The 23997-nt window shown below is 44.9% G+C and overlaps 1 protein-coding gene across 1 annotated transcript in view; it reads left to right on the top strand.

Annotated features, from left to right (window-relative positions):
- Nucleotides 1-11257, top strand: part of TRMT6 (tRNA methyltransferase 6 non-catalytic subunit) — a 201079-nt gene extending 189822 nt beyond the window's left edge. The window contains exon 11 of the mRNA XM_078649516.1: nucleotides 10943-11257. Coding sequence (XP_078505642.1) covers nucleotides 10943-11110 — 168 coding nt within the window. The 3' untranslated portion in view covers nucleotides 11111-11257. The remainder of the gene's footprint in view (nucleotides 1-10942) is intronic.
- The last annotated feature ends 12740 nt before the right edge of the window (nucleotides 11258-23997 follow it).

The raw sequence follows: 23997 nt of genomic DNA, 5'->3' as shown, positions 1-23997 counted from the left end.
TCTCGTGTCTGCCACGGGTCTCAGCTTTGATGTGGGTCGGAGTCAGGGAAGTCTGGAAGTCCACTTCCTGAGTCGCAGAGTCTTCGGGATCCGACAGGAGCCTTGAAACTGCAGACCGGCAAAGATGCTGTTGGTGCCTGTTTGCACAGGGTGGTCACTCCTTGACCACAAAGGTGATGTCTTCCATCTTCCAGTCAGAATGGAACGTTGAAGGTCCAGGATATGTCTTTCAAAGATTCGTCCAGGATAATCTAAAGTCCTAGGGACACAGATCCTATACTTCTACTAAGAATGGGGGCTGGATTACCTGACTAGGTCCCTCCTATGGGTGGACCTGAGAAGGGGGTGGTTACACCCCTTTCCCTTTGTCCAGTTTCGCGCCAGAGCTGGGGCTGAGTGCCCCAGCAACTGTTTTGAACCGGGCTATGCATAGAGCACCCTGTGTGCCCCAGGTAGTGTCTGGAAAAGCATCTGCTGATGCAGCCCTCCCTGCCCCAATACACAAAACCCTGTCTGGGGAGGTGCTGGCACCTCCCTGGACAGGAAACCTATTGTCCAGGCCACCCCTGCCGGACTTTCATCCAGTAGCAGGAGGTCAGACTCGTGTCTGTGGCAGCAGCATCCATTTTGTGATGCTGAGGCTCTGTTTAACTTTAACCAAGGAAAGCAGTAACTACATGTCTTCTCCCTCTAGAGGGGTAGAATGCTACCCCCGCCGCCAGGACTGGCGGGAAGCGGGGGGGGGGGGGGGGAGTATTCCAAAGTGTTTGACACCTTACACGACATGTTTTGATAAAGCCAAACCAAAGTTAGCATTCACCGCGAGGATTATAATGCACTTAAGAGTATATGGTATGGCTATATCATAGAACAGCTATAAGGAGATGATTCCGAAAGCTGCAGAGGAGCTCAACTCATGCTAGGGCACCCTCTCACATAAAACCAAGCACTCTGCCTCCAGGATTGTCGAGGCCTACCATAGGAGTGGCTTATAGGTGTATATGTGTCTATATCTTAAGGTAGATATAGGTATACTATATCTAAGTAGGGTGATTACACCACCTCACCCAGGCTGTGTGAACAGACCTGTGGTGTCAATTTGGAAGGCAAACCAGGGGTGGCACAATACATGCTGCAGCCCCTGGTAGGCCTAGGGTGCACCTATGCCCTGGGTACCTATGATACACTATACAGGGGCTCACAAGGGTGACCCAGTAACCAATCTGGTATGTACCTAAAGTACATGGTATGAATTTAGAGAGAGAACAGCTGGGCTGGGATTCTGATCAGCAGGCCCACAGCCACACTAAAGTCGAAAAACCAGAGAATCTCAGCAAAAAGTGGGGGTGACCATAGGAAGCAGACCCTACTCTCCTACAATTACAATCTACTAATGGGTCTTAGACATTATCCAACATGGTTATTGTCTGAAGCTTATAACTACTTCCCCAAATAGTCCACCTCGCAAACACAAACTATCCATGCAACAAGAAATAACAGCTCTGTTGCAAAAAGGAGCAATAGAACCAGTTCCACTTCAATTTTACAAAACTGGTATATTCATTATACTTCCTTACTTATAAAAATGATTGGTGCCCGCTATAGCCAATCCGGCCCTGGATTTTAGACCACTAAATAATTATGTGATATCAGAACATTTCCACATGGTCACTCTTCAAGAGATCATCCCTTTACTACAAAAAAGGAGACTTCATGACAACCTCCGATCTAAAGGACACCTATTTCTTTATACCAACTAGGGTTCAAAGTCAACCTATAAAGATCTAATCTACAGCCAGCTACTGCTCAAGTGTTTCTAGGGGCCTTGCTCGACACAAATCTAGCGTTGGCATCCTCAAACACAGACAGAATATGCAACATACTAACATTACTTCAATAATTTCAAATAGGTACTCTCATTCCTTCCAAAAAAACTTCAGACTTCTGGGCATTATGGCATCTTGTATTTACATAGTCCCACATGCCAGGCTAAATATGAGACCTCTACAACAATGTCTCTCTTCACAATGGACTGAGTCACTGGGTCATCTTCATGATGTAGTGTTGGTAAACAGCCGTGCGGATCACTCTCTGCAATGGTGGAATCCACACAATCTATCCAAGGGCAGTCGTTTCAAGACCCAGTTCCCAAATAATTCTAACAGATGTTTCCCTACCAGGATGGGGAGCATATCTCAACAACCTGACTACTCCGGGACTATGGGGATTCCAAACACAAGAATCTCAATATCAATCACCTAGAGCTGCAAGCTGTTTATCTAGCAATCAAAGCTTTCCTAATTCACCTACAGCACAAAGTTGTCCTTATTATAAGTATGTAATTACCCAAACCGGGGACGGGATGAGAGACGCTCTCTAATTATCTAACTTAGCTCAGAAAATATGGAAGTTAGCAATACACTACAACATTCATCTGTTAGCAGAACATGTCCCATGGACAATCAATCAGATTGCAGACTTTCTGAGCAGATCACAATAACAAATCCACGAATAGAAGATTCACCCCAATGTTCTTCAACCATATTTTCACTGGTGGGGGTTTCCAGAGATGGACTTGTTTGCAACAAGAGAAAACGCGACATGCTCACAGTGTGCATGCCGATATCACCACCATCTATACAAAGGCAATGCTGTATGGATGAACTGGTCAGGGATATTTGCATACTCTTTTCCACCTCTCTCACTACTTCGGTTAGTGGTTAGGAAACTCAGACAAACCCCTCTCCTCATGATACTAATGGCTCCCACATGGACTCGACAACTGTGGTTTTCAACACTCATGGGACTATCTAGTCTCACACGAGAAGCTTCACCTGAACCTGGACCTTCTCACACAGATCCACAGAACACCAAGACATCCCAATCCCAAAGAAATTAATCTTGAAATTTGGCTCCTGAAGTTTTAGAGTTTGGATACTTAAATTTACCTAATGACTGCATAAACATTCTTAAAGAGGCTTGTAAACCAACTATAAGGCAATGTTATGCAGCAAAATGGAAAGCTTTGTTTTATGTTCTGTCACAAGTCACAAATAAAACGTTAACCCTCTTCAGGCAAAGGTACAAACACTTATTTTATACCTATTGCATTTACAAACTGCAGGATTACCATATACTTCTATAAGATTACATCTAATATCTCCAAAATAGACAACACATATCCGTGTTGAAATTTCCTGCTATAAAAGTTTGTATAGTGGGACTTAAAAGAATAATTCCTTCTATACTGCCACCTGCCCCAGGCTGGAACTTAAACATTGTCCATACAAGATTAATGGGTCTTCCTTTCAAACCATTACATTCTTTTCAATTGCAATATCTTTCGTGGAACTTGATTTTTAAAATCAATATTACTTATCTTAGAAGAGTTGGTGAGTTTCAGGCATTAACCTAGAAGAGCCTTTCTTTCAACTATAGGGACAGAGTAGTGCTTAGAACTAACCCTAAATTCCTACCAAAAGTAGTTTTCGATTTCCATATTAATCAATCCATTGATTTACCTGTTTCTACCCCCAACAACCAGATACAGTTGCGGAAAGGGCATTACACACCTTAGATGTAAAAAGAGCAGTGATGTATTACATTGACCGGACTAAATCATTTAGAAAAACAAAACAGTTGTTTGTTGCCTTTGCACCTCCTCGTTTAGGAAAAGCAGTTTCAAAATCGGGCATTTCAAGATGGATAGTTAAACGCATCCATACGTGCTATGCAAAAGCAAAGCAACTGTTTCCTGTTCCACCAAAAGCACACTTTACTAGAAAAATTGGAGCTTCTGTGTCTTTTTTTTATGTAACATTCCTAATGCTGATATTTGCAAAGCAGCAACATGGTCTACTCCACACACCTTCACAAAACATTATTGTGTGGTTGTATTTGCATGCCAACAAGCCAATGTTTGTCAAGCAATACTTAAAACTCTTTTTCAGACAATTGAAACCCCCACAAGCTAACCACTGCCTAGGGAGAGGGACTGCTTCACAGTCTGTGCAAAGCATGTGTATCTACAGCACACATGCCTTGAACATATTATGTTACTTACCCTGTAAGCATCTGTTCTTGGCATGTAGTGCTGTAGATTCACATGCACTATCCCTCATCCCCCAAAAATTATTGTGTAGGATGCAGTTTATACACTATTTCATACTAACGCATGGACATCTCAATGCTTACTTACACAGCATTCTTACATTCTCACAGTCTGAAGATGGCATCGATGACCATGCGTAGTATTCCCAAGAGGAGGTGTTTCAAAGCCATGCGACTAGAAGAAAATTTCTTGGAACAAAAACAATTTGTAATCATCCAAACCCAACACTAGATGGCAGACTTATGCAATGCCTGTGAATCTATAGCCCTACATGCCAAGAACAGATGCCTGCAGTGCACGTAGCATAATCCTTATTGGTGGATTCAGGAATCCTTGAACAGCAAAAGAAAGAAGAGGCATCTGATTCGTTACAAACTCCACATTATCAAAAGCCAGACCATTGCCTATAGCAAAAAAGGAGCCCATCATTTGAGTTCCACTCTGTGCAGAGCAGAACATTTTCAGCTCATCCATCTATTTTTCAACCAGAAGGACGATGTCCAAGTCATCATGCAAAGAAAACCACCTCCACCATTTGCTAGGGAAGGAGAATATTTTGTTGACTATCCAACAACCTTTAAAGCCTCTGAAAACTCAACCAGAGAGTCACGTTCCTGGAAATACTCCCCCTCCCCCCCCCCTTCCACCGGAAGGAATAAAAGATAGTAAGGTGACATGCACATTATGTGGCCAAGTGGTGCAGAGAGTACACCCAGGTGTGTACTTGCTTGTGACTACTGACAGTCAAGCCCCTATGTCCTTTACATGCAAACATATATTGTCTTGCAGAGATGGAGCTCCAGAGTGAGGAGCAAGAAGAATCACGTTTTCCAGCTAAAGCTCCTCAGTCAAATGAGGTGGAGTCAGATACAAGGCTGACCATGTTTGCCACATACTGCAGGAAATGCAAAAAAGGTATTTTGCTCTGAGGGGGGAAACTGGAGTTATCGCCATATTCATGATTAGACACTTACATATACAACAATAAAATGATTGCAACTTAATATGGGACTTTAAAAAAGGTTTAAATATAGTTTTTACAACAACCGTTGACAAAAAAACTTTTAAAAAGTAAATGTTAGGACGAACAAAAGGAAAAAGATTAATATGACGCCCATCCTTGCAAAAACATCAATATGAAAATGGTATGGAAAAGAAAAACTGTCAATAGAACAACATGGCAGGTGGTGCATTTTATGTCATTAACCATAACTGACCTCTTTGTCTCAACTTTTACCTCACCATTTTCACCACATCAGTCTTTATTTCCTCCATCTCAGTACATTTCTTAGCTGGTGGAGGCCTCACCGGCAAAATTACAGATACCCCTTGCGGGACTGTGCTGGTGGGGTGATGGCATTTTGAAACAGCACAATGACTGGTCACACAATTAAATAGGCTGTGTATTTGATACAGTACATGTATTTTGTAGATGCATCTTGCCAGAGTACACCTTACCTAGGTAGGGCCCTGGGCTCAGCTTCTCATTAGATCTCACCTAGCAGCGCGCATGTGCTGCCTAGGAAAAAGACTTTTGGCCCTCGAGTTGGTTTTGGGGCAGAAAACGTGCACGCGTTCCATTGCCTTCAGTGGCAACGCATGCACGTTTGGCGATTCCCTTGCCGGAGCGAGCAGCAGCACCATATATTATCGCGCCTTGCTGCTCCCTCCCACAAGGGAATCCGGCGCAGGCCCCCTCCCCCTGCTGCAGCGCGCGCGCGCTAGTTATACATAGTTACTGCCAGTATTGCCCAAGTTATGGTTCTCATATAATCGATTTTGGAAGGATGAAAGGCTGACCTAGTCGCTGTGGCTTTGATATTAAGGATCAGAAGGTCATTGAAGATTTCAACGGCAACTGGAAGAGGGCTGCATACATTCCGACATACCAACAAATTGTCACAATTTCGAAAAGCACATCGAAGCTTAAAGCTCCTCATCTATTACTCTAATTTTGCCGGATATGTCACTGCACCAAAACAGGAAACAAGAGGTTTTTTTTGTTTTTACTCTGATGATTTTTTAATGGCCAATTCAAAGTAAATATATAACCCAGGGAAACATGGCGCACAGTGGGATGTGGTGATAACAGGTCTATTGAGCATGCGCGTCCTCTGGGTGTTTAGCACCCCAGTGATCAAGAAACGAGTAGGAAGCATATGTTTAAATGGCATTTGGTGTTAATCGTCAAATGCTAAATATAGTTCACATCGTTTTTTCGTTGCATATTGTCACAAGCTGTCAAAACACCAACATAATAGGAGTCCAGGAGGAACTAAAGGCCCCCCACTCAAAGTCTTATAAACAACAAATGGCCTCGGCTACACTAAACCCAATCCTTAAACTATGACAACAGGGTTTTCAATATTTTTCAATTCCCTAGAGTGTGTACCCTATCACTACTCAGATTGTCAAATTGTATGAATTTAATGTCTTAAAAACCATCAGAGGCTAAATCCCACCCGAAAAATAATTAAAGGAATGTGAAAAAAGTGTGAGAAAAGAGAGAGTACCTCATGGTAGAAACACCCAGGGGGCTGCTGGCTGGTTCTCGCCAGCATACCCACTGATCATCATCGGTCACTCTCTCTCTGTGTGAAGAAAAGATAGGTGTAAATTTCCTTTTGGTAGAATCTCAAACCAATTAGTTAAGAGTGATAGTGAAACTTAAATAGAAATAAACTTTCAGTGTCTAGTGAGTTTTTTATATGTGCCCATTGGACCCCTGTGAGAATCTGAAAATGCAATTCTCACTATTAAAGACCGGTGAAGCTTGCTGGCTTGATACAACTTTATTAAATGCTGCAAGCTTCCCCAATTAAAAATGGTTTCGTCAAACCATGATCAATTCTGTACTGCCAACATGTTTCGTTGCTGAATCGTCATGCAACTTCTTCAGGGCTGTTAGGGGTTCCAATTCTCAACTTCACTCGAGACTCACCTAAAACCTGTGATGGTACCGTTAAAAAACACAAACAGGACGCCAGTTGTAACATCCATCTGCCTTACAAGAAGACACACTGAATTCAAGCACTTTTTAGCCAAGCTGTTTGCTGCAAATAGTATACATAATCACATCTTTACCTAGCAGTTGCGAAGCCTCCTCGTACCTGCAACAGTCTTCACAATGGTAAATGCGTCCTCTGATCGCGTGCCCCTGGGGTGACTGCCCAATGTCTAGTCCCCTACGGACATTCAAAAAAGATATGTTTTATTATTCCTTGGTATCTCAATCGATATCCTGCTTTTCTCGCAAAATAAAAAACACAAACTGCAGCCCTGCATGCTGTTCTGCCACTTGTAAGTGTAGTATGCACACGCCCGTCATGCTCGCTTTCCAAACCTTCAGTTATACAGAGCAACATTGGGTATGTAAATGTTTTGAATCACTAGTCTCCCAACCCCTCCCTTTATCAATATAACCAACATGTAATCAAGTGTGCAGTTTCATTGTTATCCAGATTCCATACACACTGCAATGTCGACATCCCCACCGGTACTCGACAATCTTGGTACGTGCACTCACAGCTAACAGTGCGCGTCATAGTCCAAGTCTGAATTATTAAGCGATTTTTCAGCAATGCACACCTTCTCTCTCTCTCCCGCATGCATACCGCTTACCCCTGCCACGTCCCACCGGTGTGTTAGAAGCTCCAACAACGAGCTGAAAAACCCGCGCGGGTTAAAGGCACTCTAAGCCCCAACCCTCCAGCATGTAAACAGCCGGGGTAGACCTCCGCTGATCGCGAATGGCGGCCATCTTAAAATGGGATTACAAAGCGGCAGAAATAAAGTTTAAATTGGATAAAGTGAACTTACAACATATCCACAAAACGATCACTGGGCACATATAAAAAACTCACTAGGCACTGATAGTTTATTTCTATTTAAGTTTCACTATCACTCTTAACCTATTGATTTGAGATTCTACCAAAAGGCGAATTTACACCTATCTTTTCTTCACACAGAGATAGTGACCAATGATAAGTGGGTATGCTGGCAAGAACCAGCCAGCAGCCCCCTGGGTGTTTCTACCGTGAAGTACTCTCTCTTTTCTCACACTTTGTTCACATTCTTTTGGTTATTTTTCGGGTGGGATTTACCCTCTGATGGTTTTTCAGACATAAATTGATACACCATGACAATCTGAGTAGTGAAAAGGCACACAAGCTGTCAAAAAACACAGAAACGGCTAGAATAAAACAAACAAAATGTAATTAAAAATGACTCTAGTGTTCATCGTCTCTGTGGTGCTGACGCGATTTCAACCGCTTTTTCGATAATGCATTTTAGGAACAGAGGGCGTGGTGACTCAGCATCGCAAAGCTCTTCAGCTGTCCATGTCAGGAGACTTATTTGAGGCAAATATTGTTCTTCTGTTTTCTTAACTGAGCCAGTTCCACTCAGAAAAGTCAATGCGTCGCTTCCGAGAGGTTCAAATGAGGACATTTGGAAGATGTCTCTCTAAGGAGGCTGCTGGCTGCCTTGCTTTTTCCCACTTATTTAACCGCATGCGTGCGGGCGGAATTCCGCCCGTACGCTGGGTTTTTAAAAAGCGCACTTTACGTGACGAGCTGGGCTCGTCATGAGCGTGCGAGGAGGCTACGCCATGACGAGCCCAGCTCGTCATGAGCGTCGAAGGGGTTAAGGAAAAGCATAGGTAAGCAAAGGCATCTAAACCAGTACGTTAAATGGGCCGGTCTGCCCGGTACTGAGTACCAGCATTTCTTTTTATTTTGTGAACCTTTTCAAGAATAATGTAATACATTTAATTGAAGGGTACCCCGTTACAGGTAACTATTGCTAGACAGTGTATGCAAAAAATCCATTACGGGAATATACTACCTAGAGGCCCTGAACATCAAAACACATCGTAGGAATAAGTCAGACACAAAAACCCCTGGCCCCGCCCCCCCTCGCCAGCCCGTATACATCAACTCATCAAGTAATGACAATATGACTGACATGCTTCCGGGCATTCCGGTGCCCAGCGTAGCCGCTCCCTGCCTGCTTTCCCAGTTTTACCCCCACAAGTTTAGACCACCAAGAATACATCAGTAGTTTAAGAACCGACACCACCACACGCAGACACAGGCACCTTACATTACACATTCCTATACTGCGATGCTGATGTGGGAGTGACGTAGCAACTCCCGGGAAGGGGCCATCCACCTGGACACACCACAATATGAGAGCCACTGCAGATGGGACATTGGACCAGTATGATGCATATAATAACTGTTGTTATTGGTACTTTGTAAGATGTAATATTACTGTGTGTGTGCATCGATATGCATGACTTGTATTACTCTAACCTGTGTACTTCCTGAAATTTTCAAATTCAATAAAAAAAAATTTAAACTAACAAATTTGGAGAGTACCCGCACTTCACAGAAACAAGCAGGTAGGTACTCTGGCACAGAGTACCTGCACTTCTATTTTTCCATTTCAAAAACATGACCTTTGAACCTGTGATCTGTGACCCTTTTGAGGCAAGGGGGCTCCCTATCAGCGCTCCAATGACAAATTTCAAACATTAATTGGAATGTGCAGAAGAAACGATAGAGCTCTCAGCTCATCTAAATATTTGACAATTTCGCCCCCTCCTATCAAGGGATTTCACCCCACGCACAAGGCACATGCCGAAACTGTGGCTACCCAAAAGTTACTTGAGCAAGACGCATTTATCAGTTTGCACGTCATTAAAGAAAGTGGCAGTCCGATAAAAAACTCCAAATTCCCCAATATAAAGACACGGATCAGGAGTGCTGAGCTTCTCACCCTTCGACTTGTGAAACTTGACAGCTTTTCTTGCTGCAGTGGCAGGTGCAATATGTCCCATTGGTAGTTATTTGTACCTCGAACCATTGGGCATTGATCTGTTGCAACAGAGCTATGTTAGAGGAACAGCGCTCTTCTGTGAAGATGACCATGTCATTCAGTTAGTTCGATCAATTACACATAAGGAAACCTTCGACCCAGTGACCAAGATACTTCTTTAAGGAGGTACAACGTGTTTAAATGGTGATAATGAACTCAACATGCAGTATATCTATATCTTCCAGAAAGGCAAAGCAAGCCTCAGTTGGTGATGGTTAGCTCAGCATTTCAGCATTATATGCACTTCTTCCAGGGGGGTGTAACATGTTTCAATTAGTAATAGCTGGCTCAGCCTTGCAGCTTTCTATGCATGTCTTTTCCCTCTGCTTCTCACAAAAATGTATTTCACTATAAAACTCGTCTGTTTACGGTGTGGGAATTAAACTTAGATTGCGCAATATTGATAAAAATGTGCGCAGGCAGAGCTTTGAGTGATTTATGGTGATGTTTATATTCTACAATGCCTTGAGAAAGCCTCAGGCCCACTTTTAAAATGTATGCACTGCACCTTTCATCTGCTGCTGCACTTTCTATCTGTTGGCACAGTGCCATACATCTGTTAATGTTGCAGTTTGCATCTGTTGGCACAGGGCCTTGTATCTATAAGTGCATCACCTTGAATCTCTTCACATTCTTGCTTGCCTTGTCTCACCCGCATCTTTCCTATGTTGATCCTTGCAACGACCTCCTCCCAAAAGAAAACAAGCATTGGCATAGCCAATAGGTCTCGCCTTTTGGACCTTATAAGTGTTTAGCCATGCAACGGTTGATGTTGTTGCACTAAGGATATTGTGCTGCATAACTATACTATACGGTCCCAAAAGCGAGACCTATTGGCTATGCCAATGCTTGTTTTTCTTAGCACTGTACATTTTTAAAATAGTCTTTTTTTTTTTTTTTTTTTAGTTCAGAAGTATTTCAAGTGTCTTTTTGATTCCATTATTTTCATAGGTGTTGCCAAACCGAAGCCACCCAAGACTAACAATGAGTGGCGGTGGAGGATACATTCTCACTGGTATAACCGTGGTCCGAGAAGATGTTCAACCTGATGTAAAGAGTTTGGAGCTGCGGAAGACCGATGAGCCACCACCTAAGAAACTGAAACTTGAAGAACTCTGAAGTTCAACCAATGGCACATTATTTTACATGAATGCTTGAGAACCCTAATGAATTCAACAGAGATTCATTTGTTTTTACAGATGGTCCAGTTATGCATAGTGGCTTGTTTTGCAGAGGAAAAACCGGTCGTACTGTATTAAAACATCAACCGGAGGGAAAGGGATGCACATGAACAATTCTTTGTATTCTGAGATCTTCATTTGACTAATCAAAATGTACCTGTATTTTTCATTTCTACATCTAGAGGCATTAAAGTATTGCAAGATATATATATATATATATATATATATATATATATATATATATATATATATATATATATATATATATATATATATATATATATATATATATATATATATATATAGAAATTGCACAGCACAGAAGCATCTCGATTGTTGATTATAAGTTAGGTCAACTTCACCAGCACCTTATGTAAAACAATAGGAGAGTTTATATTTGATTTTTTTTTTTTTAAATCATTTGGCCAATTTTCGACAAGGAAGGACTAAAACTTCACTAAGTACCAAGATGTTTAATGACGCCTCATTCCACTTGAGGATTTCCTTTCAGTAATTTACAAAAGTGGACGTTTTTAATACCATATGTAAAAATTAGATTTTGTATTTGTAATATTCTACATAAAAACGCATGAGGGTATTTATTTTACTGCTGTAACTGTCATTGTAAAGCCATGTTCCTCTAATGTTGTTTAAACAAATGAAGAATAATTCTTATTCGGTAGTATTTTTGTTTTATTTTAATTCCTTGTAAGTTGAGTTTTAGCATAGTGATGAATTTAGGGAAATACAAATTTTGTAGTGTAGTTATAGTTCAATTAAATCATTTTAGGACCTAAACTTTTAAATTGCTAGGTTTCCTGATGCATCTTAAAATGTTGGACCAAGGAGTATGTTTTAAAGTACTCGAAGCTGAAACTACAATTTAAGAGGACTATGATAGGTTACAAAGACAAATCTGGGAATCTAAACTGAGGTTCCTGTCTCTTGTATGCTTGTGTCTTCTTCCTTTGCTGTGTTTTTATGTGTTGCAGCAATCAACGTCTTTCATGCTGAGCGTCAGGCTTGGGTGTTTTCTTTTTGTTAATGTGCAACGTTTTTGGGTCATTTCTAAATATTTCTAAAGCTCACTACCATATGGGTTGGTTTTCTGAACCCTGTTTGTTTTCTACTTTGCTAGGTTCTTAATAGTGCTAGGTGTTCTTTTTTCGTTAAGCACTCCAGTGGAGGACAGGAAAGGGAGTTTAAAACACAGTATTTAAAAGAACAGCAAGACACCACAGGTAACGAGTAAGTGCTGACTATTTTGCAAGAGGGCAATTTGCTACACGATGGAGTCTGCCAAAACCAACGTCAAACTAACAGGGAATCACATTTTATAAGGGGATAGCTTCTCTATTGGGGGGGGGGGGGGCGGGGGGTGAGAACATGCTATAGAACCAGTTTCTCCTTCTGAAAGATGGAAAGGCATTTGTGTAAGATTCTGCATGGTTCAAAAGTAAAGTCCCAAGAAGGAATTCACATGTATTGTGGAGCTATGATTATTGAACAGTTGGATGACGCCATCAAATCTTCCCTCATCTCAAAGATACAAACTGGATGTGGGCTGTAGGCTTGCAAGCTGCTTCGCATTCCAATAGGAAAAAAGCAGAAAGTTGCTAGGATTTATAGTGGCGAAAAACTTATAACAACAAAAAAAGTAATGGATGGAATGCTTTAATTAATCTCAGCCACATGTAATTACTCTGGCTGGATATCAGTCTGTAGTATTCTCGTGTTAAGATATATATGCCTTATGTAACTTGCTCCTAGCTGCTCAGCCAGTGTGAGTGTTCTGAGTGGAATGTTTGGTGTGAGGGCTATGTGCAGAATGCTTGGGTGACGAGAGGAGAATTTAAGGGAGGGAGATGGCTATTTTTTATTTAATACTAGCTTACGCGTTGCTGCGATCTCAGAAGAAAGGAATGTTGCTGCTGCGCAGAAAGATAAGTATATCTCCGACATCCTTGTTATTGATTTATCTGCTTTGCTTATCTGACACTTGTATATATGTAAATAGGATGTTATTTAGTATTAAGAGTTTCCTATGTTTTCTGGGATTGGCCTATATCTTCTGAATACCTCAAAATGGCCTTTTAAGGTGAAATTTAAAAAATGTTCTCTGGTTTGCGTACGCTTTCTAATGATACTTGTGTCTCGCACTCGATATTGGCCCCTGTGTCTTTCACCCTAGACTACTTCCCCTCCGGTTCTATTTCGAACTGGATTAGGCCTCATCGCATTTGGTATACTTTTGAATGCGAGAGCACAGCGCTTACACGCTCATACCTTGCGCCCCCATCACGACTCGGGTTCATTCCCGATCCCGTGCTGTCTCGCCAACACGAAGACTGATTCGACATGTTTGTGCTGCTTCTCCGGCCCCCTCAACGCGCGTAGCTGCGCTCGAGGAGGGCCTGGTTACATTAGAGTAATTCACCTTCGGAGCGATTCTCGATGGACATTCGTTTGAGAAGAACGGGCTTAATCAGTTTGTATTCAAACAGCTTCTAATCTTGCTTTATTTTAAAAAAATGTATGCCAGAAACCTTCGCGGGAGTGTACTCAACAACTTCCCAAAGTTTCATGGCGATCGGATGAATGGTGTAGTAATGCATAAAGAACAGACAGACAGACATACATTCGTTTTTATATATATATATATATATATATATATATATATATATATATATATATATATATATATATAGATGTATGTACCTGTTCTCTTCCCCTTTGACCTTGCTTAGTCTCTACCCCCCTCGTGATGTCGTTTTCAGTCATCCCTGGGTTATGGACTGTTTATTTATCTTGTACCTCTATGCTTTTCTTATCCTGTACTTTATTATTACTTTATGTTTACAGTCTTAAGATGGTTGTATATTTTGTAACCGTGTACCTTTAGCTTATAGTTTTAAGATCTTTGGTTCCGTCTTTTATGTATAAGGAAAGGGATATGTAGTATTCTCGTGTTTAGATTTATGCCTTATGTTAACTTGCTCCTAGCTGCTCAGCCTGTGTGTGTTCTGAGTGGAATGTTTGGTGTGTGGGCTATATGTGGAATGCTCAGGTGACTGGAGGAGAATGACAGTTGGTGAATGGGGCTGAGCAGCTAGCAGGCTGCTCCCGGTGGGACTGCTGACCGAGATCTACACTTGTGATATAATGAAGATACTTACCTGTTTATCTACCGTACAATAAACCTACATTGACTTTTTCACACCAGCATGGTCCTGATTACTACACAGTCCTTTTTTTTTTTTTTTTTTTTTTTGGGCCTGCTAGGCCAGCTCAGATTATCCGGACACATGCAAATCACCCTTGGTCCTGCTCCAATAACAAACAGCTCAAACTGCCAAACTAGGTCCTTTCTGAACCCAAACACAACCCAAGACCAGATTCGGCCTAGTCTGGTACAGCTTGGTCCAAGTGGAACAGTGAAAACGGGACCCACATCTCTGCATGCCCGTTGCCTTTAGAGTGTCACTGTGAAAAATACCAAAAAGTGATCAATGGATTGCTTGAATTAATCTCAGTCACTGTTAATTACTTGGCCCATTCTATTTTTGTCCTTTATATAACCTCAGATGAGAACCTGAAATATGCAAGTCAACCATGGTCCTACTCAAATAAGAGCCATCCAGCTTGAACTACCAAGCTGTTCAGGGCGGAGCGTTCCCATGAAGAGCTGGGTCAGTGCTGGTTTGGGGAGACTCTTACCGTCTGAAGGGGGCTGAGAGACCACAAGCCCCAGCACTAACTTCAGCAAGGAGGGCCGCTTATGCTCTTTCTGTGCCAGGAAGTGGATAAGGCAGACTTCACGACCCCGCAGTGTGGGTGATTCTTACCTGCGGCAGGGGGCTGACAGACCACAAGCCCCAGCAGTAACTGTGGCAAGGAGGGCTGCAGATGTTTTCCACCAGTAGGTGCATAAGGCAGAACCTGCAGTGCGGGATTGTACCGGTCAAAGGCCAGAGGAGGCTGGGCCGGCCCCAGCCCGCCTGATCTCTTTTCTCTGGTTCTTTAAACCTGCAGTGGTGTGACTTGGAAGAAGCACAGAAGGAAACCCATCAAACAACCTTACTAAAGTAACACACAGGTAACCTTTCTGTAATTAACTCGGTCTTGTGTACTTTAAGGATGGGGAAACTGAAGGGAAACTACCAATCTACAGGCACGAAAAAGAGAGAGGTCCCGTCCAACTCCATTAAAAGTTACCTGTCATCTGTTATGGTTGCCATTGAAACCGAGATTGACAGGGTGGAAGCGAGGATGGATTCCGCTATGAAAAAATGTGTGCTTTCTGGACTTAGGATCAATATTGTGGACTTAACTGAACCCATGCATACGCACTTTACCAGTCAGACTCCCCCTGAGGATCTAAATAGTGTGTAACTACCCTCTCCCTCCAAGAAGATCGGCTCTACCTCCACCTCCTTCAATCCGAGCATTGTCAAACACTCGCAAGTCCTGTCTGTGCTTGAAGCTATATCTCAGTTGGATAATCCACCTTGTAAGAAAAGTATAGAAAAGGCGATCTGTGTCTGCCAAACCCACTAAACCTGAATTAAATTCCCAATCCCTATGAAACCAAGCCCCCAGTGTAAAGAAAAATGTGTGAAAAAAGCACATCAAGAAGATCTCCACTGGTGATTGTAATTTAAAAAACTTGGCACAAACTATTTGGGCAGACTGGATCATCTCGGGACCCAACTCAATATTCATAGCTCAATGCTGCTCCATGATAATTGCAAAGTTAGCTCTTCTGGAGGGAAAGATTGACAGTATTTATTTAGCTCAGGAGAAGCTTATGAATAGAATGGCCCCTTTGGAAGGACAAGGGAAGGACCAAGGTGACCTGAGGCCTAAGCTAAGGTGTTTCTTCTTCATCAATTGTGACCTCTGTTTGGCCATTGGTCCGAGGCCCATAGTAACCTCAGTTCTACTGCACGTACGGCACCATTGGTATGTAGTTCACTGCCCACCCCACTAAGCCATCACTCCTAGGCCTGAGGTCAAAACAGGCAGTCTGCCCCGTTGCGCTAAAAAACAGGTAATTCCCACATCTCAGCCCCTCTGTCACTTGGGCACTGTTCCGAGCACAGCTAGAGCAACCTGCCCCCCAATTCCAGCATGGAATATGGCTCCTCAGCCCCCTTTTTGCTGGTAACACAACCATATTTGGGGTGTAGTGCACCTTTACACCACTACACCAGCGCCTCTGAAACTGCTGCACTAATGGTGGTGATGGTCAATTGAAAAATATGAGCCTGAATATCCTTCCACCATCCTCAGGACATCTGTCTAAGTAAGCAGTATTTGTCCCTTTGTTTCTAAAAAAGAAAAGAATAGTCCCCCAGCACCATCACTGGGCCCATCACATTCCTTTTAGGTAAGTGAATGTGTGCAGTTGCTTACCAAATGTAATTCTGGTTGGGAGCAAACATTGGATTTAATTTTTGGAGTCACTTGAAGATTCATGGTGACCGTTTTATATTTTTTTGAGAGGTAATATAAAGGTGCCAAGTTTTGTAAAGTGTATTTTATATGGCTTTATAAAAATGTTTGCACCATATACTGTCTGGTTGCGTATTTTTTTTAAAGCACCTGGTTTACCTGAAACATGAAATCATTTTGTTGCAGTCTATCATACTGTGTGTAATACACGTTTTTAATAATGACAAACATAACCATGATTCATATTGTTAGTCTGGGACCTTATAGCACTATAAATAGAGAAGTCACTATTCTGAACTGCTCGGATCGGGATTCTAATCTGTGCCTTTCTGGTCTCACAAACAGACCTCGGCAGTGATTGCGTTAACCAATTGAGGTTTCTTAACCTAAAAGATAGACCTTCCAACTAATTAGTTTTATTTGCATTTAGTTTTCATTTAAAATGTATATGATTTTTGTTGTTTTAGGTACATCTTTGACCTTGCAACTACAGTGTTCCCGATCACAGTTGTCATAATTTCATTACTTTTTTGTGTAAAAGCAGCAATCCCTGAATTGTTATGGAGACCTTGTGGTGCCTATGCCTGAGAGGGAAACTGATGGTCTGAACAATGGCAAATCTTCATGTAAATGAAGGCGACCTGAAAACGCAAAAACGCACTTACAGGCCATCTTCATGTACTAGTGTTTACTGAGATATTTGTGCCGCCCCGCCCCCACCATGGGAATGCCGCCATGGACTCCCACGGAGGGGATGGGGGTGGGGGGGGCGCGCTACAGTTTGAATACCTCTGCTCTACAAGATGATCCTAACCCGGCCGAGGTTATATAGGCTTTTACTTCTCTAAATAGATACATGGCAGCCAAAAGCGATAGGAAAACATCTGATACCCCTAAATGGTTTAACTGTGCTTGCTCTTAGGCCTATAGATCTTTAAAACATGCTGTAAGCAAACACCCAAGGAATAAGGAGATCATAGCAAAGGCCAGGAAACGCTATAAAGAAACAATTAGAAAAAGGAAAATCAATCTGAAGGAGAAGACCTGGAAGAACTTAAAACTGCATGTACAATAAAGTTAAGCCTTCTGGCAGATCGTGAACTCCACTTCTTTGCTGGAGTTGGAGGGGGGGCAATCCCTAAAGTAGAGACTGCTGTACCAGCTAAGGACTTGGTGAACCGTTTTTTAAAAATATCTGTCCATAACCCCAGATCTCTAACTTGGTCTCTGATTCTGAAGTCCCCTCTGACATGAATGCAGCCCAGGTTCTGAGTAACTCAATTGAGGTAGCAGATGTTGTTTTGGCCATAGAGAGAAGACCCTCAGAGAAAGCTCCTGGACCTGATAGAATTCCAAGAGACCTTTATAAATACCTTGCACAATGGTTGGCCCCGTTAATAACAAAAAAAAGATGTGGAATAGTGGGACCCCTAGTTAAGACCTGGCAGGAAGCTATTATTTTCCCAATCTTTAAAAAGGAGATGAGCCATCCTCATTGCTACCACCTTATTTCCCTGCTCGATAACATGGTAAACATCCTGGGCAGGGTCATCTTGTCTAAGCTAGAACTGTGGGTATCGGAGACCCAAATGCCCTCGGACTGCCAATTCGGGTTTTGCACAGGCTTGGGAACAGTAGAGCGGTCTCTACATTTCTGATAGTCCAACAATACACTAAGGCACAAAGAGACTGTGTCCCTAGCCTTTATGGACTTAACATTTGACTTTGGCACAGTGGACTGACCATAAATGTCACTTATGGCACAGTTAGGGATTGGAGGATCAATTATCACACTTCTCAGCAGGCTTCACGAGCACAAATCAGCAAGAGTCCGTTATAGCAGGAATGGTGACCTAAGAGAATTCCTCTCTGGTGTCGGGTTAGACAAGGGTGTGTCTTGGCACCATTCCTTTGTCTACTTTATGATAACAGGCTGTGGAAACATCTGTATTATGTTGGGAAGGGCAACCCGAGGGCCAACTCAAGCCAAATTCCTGTGTTATACTCCGACAATGCTCTTCTCATAGTAAGAACAGATAACTGCCTCCAAAGACTGCTGGATGCTTTCAATGTATCTATACTACTATTATAAAGGAAGAACTTTGAACCTTTGAGGCGGGTAAACTCGGGAACCACAGCGCCAATCCACACACCTGATACATCGTTGTAATTATCAGGGTGTGCAGATGGACATAGGCTATATAAATTCAAAAAATATAAGTTGTTTAAAAAATTTACGAGGAAAAAAAAAGTAGTCCCATGGAAGTAGCGCCGGCCGCGACGTGCGTGCTGACATCAGGAGCGCGGGGAGGAGCGGCGTCCAGGAGCGCGAGGAGGAGCGGCGGACAGGCAGGGAGGAGCGGTGAGGAGCTGCGGACAGGCTGGGAGGAGCGGAGAGGAGCGGCGGACAGGTGAACTCAGGAGCGCGGGGAGGTGCGGCGGATGAGGTAAGGCTCCGGGGGACCCATGGACAATGTCAGTGCGGGTGGGGGCCCTGAAGCCAAGGTCGGGACGGGCTGCTACTCTGGGGGACCCCCGGACAAGGTCGGGACGGGCTGCTAGTTTATCAATAATTTAGGACTCAAGACAAACCGCACTAAATCGTTTATAATGAGATTTGGCCCAAAAATAGCTAAAACAACAAAACTTTTGCTTGGAGGTGAAGAACTTTTGGGGGGAAAAAACACTTTACGTACCTGGGTGTGCCTTTCGATGTGAATTGTAACTGGACGTTTTTAGGTCTCGGCTATAACGCGCTGAAAGCGCGTTCTTGCCAGAGAACTATTGTCGGCGTCTCAGCAGTCTGAGACGCCGAAGTGAGACAAGACCTGGCCGCGCGCAGCGTTTCCCCATAGGATAACGTTGTGCGCGCGGCCAGGTCTTGTCTCCACAGCATCGCAGGGCAGACAGGATCGCGTTGCGCGCCTCTCTGGAATGCAGGGGGAGTCTGCAGAGGGGCGCGCGGCGCTGTTCACGAACAAGCTGGCTGTCTCTTCTCTCACCCGCCTTCCCACCTTCAGCCTCCTTGGGACTAGAGGCGTTCACAGGAGAAGGCATGAAAGCAACCAGTCTCAAGCCCAAGATTATGGCTGTGCCGGGAGCGAGACACGGACAGGAAGGGTCGGAGGCTGCACATAGCGTAAGGTGTAGCGCCTAAACGGGTTCCAGTAACTTACGGTGCGGCCTTGCTTCCGACGTTTTCATAGGTTGCATCACTTACGACACTGACAGCGGTCACGTGCAGCTATGCATGTCACTGCATGCAGGGTGTCACAGCAGATGCTGCTTGAGTTAGGTGAATGGGGTCTTTGTCAGCAAAGCCTTCGCGGCCGCACCATTGTAAAGCTCTTGCCCCACCCCCATCCCCGTCAGTAAGTAGATGATGCAGCAATGTGCCTGTCATTACATATGTCACGTTTGTTTACGTCCGATGCTCGTCTCATGCATACGTGCACGCGCCCCTTCAGTGTCTGTACTAGTATCACAAAGTACACGTCAGCCAGACACATATCGTCTTTTTCAGCAATCTTGTTTGGCAGTGAAGGGACAGTCATACATGCCATTACCAGTTTGGCCATTGCCAGACTTGCAGTAGTGGACATTAGGCGGACTGGTGCTATGGTCCTTTGGCCACCCGCTAGAATAGTGCACTGGCTTTCACAAGGTTACCATTGTTACTGCAGCATCTGAGCGTGTGCAGGTGTAGTGTTTACTGGGGTTTTACACAGCTCTGGCAGCCCCTGCTTCAGAGGGGAGATGCTGGCCTTTTCCAGAAGCGGACAGTTAAAGATCTAGACCCGTGTGTATTAATGGGGCTGCGTCACAGACTCCGCCCTCCCTGGGAGCTGAGCTCTGGCTTTATGTATTTACTTAAGACCCCGATTTCTGAGCTCATTGAAAAGCACCTCGTCTTAGTCAATTGATTGAATTCCTATCTCGTGCACACATCTGAAGGGATACCTTATGTGCAGTTTTCTGGGGCTGCACTTTGTAGCCTGAAGATTGTAGCGCCTTTTCTTTGTCTCTGTGATTGAATTCCTATCTCGTGCACACATCTGAGGGGCCCTTGTGTGCAGTTTTCAAGGCTGCAGCCAGGGGCTACCCTTTGTAGCCTGAATATTGTATCTTAAAATGGTGTGCTCGGCGATCCGATGATTGACACCTCCAGCCTTTCTCTCCTCTTTAGAGTTAACCTGCCCTGTTTCCTCGGGCGGTAGAAAATAACACCAAACTCGGTGCCCTTTAAAACAACAACAGCAAAAAACAAGCAACACTGGCAAAGCCAATACTCTGGAATTTGGGAAGCTGGTGTGATGGTTAACTGTTTTATTACTGCAAGCATGTGCTGCAGAAATGCTGCTGGTAGAGTCCTCCAAAGTGTGAGTGCCTGAAAACAGGCAAGGTCATGCTCCGAGAATCGATTTTACTGAATTTTTTGGAAACACTTAAATGTGGTTTATCTGAATCTGTGTTTATTTGGTAACTCCACACAGATTTTAGTGCCAGGCTCAAGGCAAGTAGAAATGTGTTAGCAATATACCTCTCTCTTTAAGGTTTTCAGAAACGGAAACCCAGCTGTTGAGAGAAGAGGTTAGCGTCCCATTTCTGTCTGCCTCTCAAACACCTGTTAGTAATATCAGCACAGCATCGGAGGCTCATTGCCCCTAAAAGGTATAAGAGCGATTTTGGTAAAGAAATGACTCAAGTACGAACTAATCAAACAGGCGGACCTAGGGCGTTGTATGGCGGGGCAGCGTTGAGTCTCATCCTCACTGTGAAGCTATCTTTTCTAAGTGGATTGGCACGACATTTTAAATGGATGAAGATTTTGAATGCATATGTTATTGTGGTGAAAGTTAGGACTTGAGGTCGATGTGGTCTCCACTTTGTGTGTGTGTTATTCTAGAATCTTTTGGTGCTACTTTCCATTTCCGACTCAAAACTGTGTTTAGTATCTCATGATGATACTGATATTCAATCACAAACAAGTACTCTGATATCTGGATGCAGTAATAGTAACAACTGATCACATAACTTGGGCAGGCGTGTGTGTGGTTCTGTCTGGCTGTGTGTGTGTGTGTGTGTGTGTGTGGCTCTGTCTGTGTGCGCGTGGGTGGCTCTGTGTGCGTGTGGGTGGCTCTGTCTGTCTGTGTGTGTGGGTGGCTCTGTCTGTCTGTGTGCGCGTGGGTGGCTCTTTCTGAGTGTGCGTGGGTGGCTCTGTCTGTGTGCATGGGTGGCTCTGTCTGTGTAGGTGGCTCTGTGTGGGTGGCTCTGTGTGTGTGGGTGGCTGTATGTGAATGGCTCTGTGGGCGGCTCTGTATGTGTGTGTGGGTGGGTCTGTGTGGGTGCAAATGCAATAGGTGTCGCATTTGCAAGCTATTAAGCTATTGGCATTGTAAATGACAATGTCATTTATTTATGTTTTCAAAACTAAAACATAAATAAAAATAATGTCATGAGCAAAGCCAATGGCTCAAACTTAACGATGCCTAGACCATTGCATTGTAAATGCTTGTTATAGAATGTTAGAGATATGCACTTTCAAAGGTCGATTGATGCTGTTTTCAGATTTTCTAAAAGATTAGGACACAAGCTAATCAAAGAATTTCTGTTTTTGAAAGCAAATATCAGTTGTCTCTTGTGGTGCTGGTGCTTGGGGATATATTAACTGTAACTCTCTTTAAGTAATAGAAAATGGGATTAAAAGGAGCCTACTGAGGGCGTGGCCAAGATGGCGACCGGGACAGAGGTCTGACTGTACAGCTCCTCGCCCTAACCCCCTATAACCCCCCACGATAGCCCCGTATCTGCTGCTTTGGCCCCCTGGCACTTCGCCTGAGGCACAGACCCACGGCGCGGTTCGCCCACGACGAAAACAGCGCCCGCCTGTCACCGCCGCCGGACATAAACGGAGGGTGCCGAGTCGGAGGCCGAGAGGGGCTCGGGCCGCCCTCCGTGCCTGAACCGCCCACCCGCCTTCAGAGGTTGCGGCCGCGATCCGGGTCGCGCCTCAGCATCAGAGACCCCCCCGAGGCACGGGAGGGGCCACCTACGATGAGCCGCTACCCCGCGGCCGGAGGAACCCACGGCCCGGGCGAAGCCCAAATCCAGTCCCTGGTCTGGGCCTGTGACCGGTGGGGAGCCGACAGTGAGCGCTGAGGCGGCCAGGCGCTTTACTGCCCGCGTTGGTGGGCCCCTCCAACGCTGCGACCGGCGCTGAGCCGCCTCTGCCCCCGGGCCCGCAGGGGACACCGGGACCTGGCGCCAGCTTGCAGGGCGGACTGCGGCCCGTGAGTGCGCTGCTCTGGACCCCGGCTTGGGCCTACACGCGCCTGCTGCTGTGCACCCGACGACGGCCGGTCAGTCTCCTGTTTGGGCGCCAGGGGCCACAGCGCGGACCCATCCCCTACCTGGACATCTGCTGCTGGGGGATACCCCGCGTCGGAGCGCCGACCTAAGGCCCCGGTTTGAGCCAAGCTGGGGTGTGCCTGCCTTCGTGTCACCGCCTGGGACAGCGGAGAACAGACCAGCTTTGCAGACTCAAGGTACCAGCACCCCGGTCGAGGGGAGGGCGGACCCGATCTGCACTATCAGTGTGCCAGCACCCAGGCCTGCAGGACAACCACTTACTCAGAGGTGAGGAGAGGGGGAGCTCGAGGGGCCTGGTGATCGTGCCCCTGGCGGGAGGAGAGAGGACACCCAGTCGCTATTCTCGCCCACTGGGAACTGCTAGAGGGGATTGGACTGGTGGCGGAGAGACCCAGGGGGTGCCACGCGGCCACCTCACGAATTCTTGCGGTTGACCCCGGTGGCAGTGCCGTGCTTTGACTTGCGCCGGTGCTCCCCGGCTGCTGGCTCTCCTTGGTGGCGGACGAGGGGGTTGAGTGAATCGCGCCGCCTGGTCTGTCACGGCACGATGTCTAACGCTACTCGCCGAGGGACCCGACCAATTAATGAACTTCTCCTGAAGTCATCCGCTAAAGGTGAGAAACCCCAAACACCCACGTCGCCATCGACATCTGCGGGTACCCCAAGCAAACCCTCTGAGGAGGCCCCCATCACAAAGTCATTCTTGGAAAGCCTGTTCAACACACTGCGTGATGATTTCCAAACTCTGAAACAGGAACTTGTGAGTGACCAGAGGGAACTGCGCCGAGACCTGGATGGCCTAGGGGACAGAGTAGCGGCGGTGGAAGATTCCAACCATGCACGCGGGGACGAGCTGGAACACCTGCAACAAGAGGTCCTCCGCCTTCAGGAGCAACAGGTGGACCTCCAAGCTCACGCAGAGGACCTCGAGAACCGCTCCAGGCGGAACAACATACGGGTTCGTGGAGTACCATCGAAAACAGAAGGGAACAGCGTCACGAT

This window comes from Lissotriton helveticus, chromosome 6 (assembly GCF_964261635.1).
Source record: "Lissotriton helveticus chromosome 6, aLisHel1.1, whole genome shotgun sequence".
In the NCBI taxonomy this organism is placed as follows: Eukaryota; Metazoa; Chordata; class Amphibia; order Caudata; family Salamandridae; genus Lissotriton; species Lissotriton helveticus.
The sequence above is the reverse complement of the archived record's forward strand: the minus strand, read 5'-3'. Positions and strand labels throughout refer to the sequence as shown.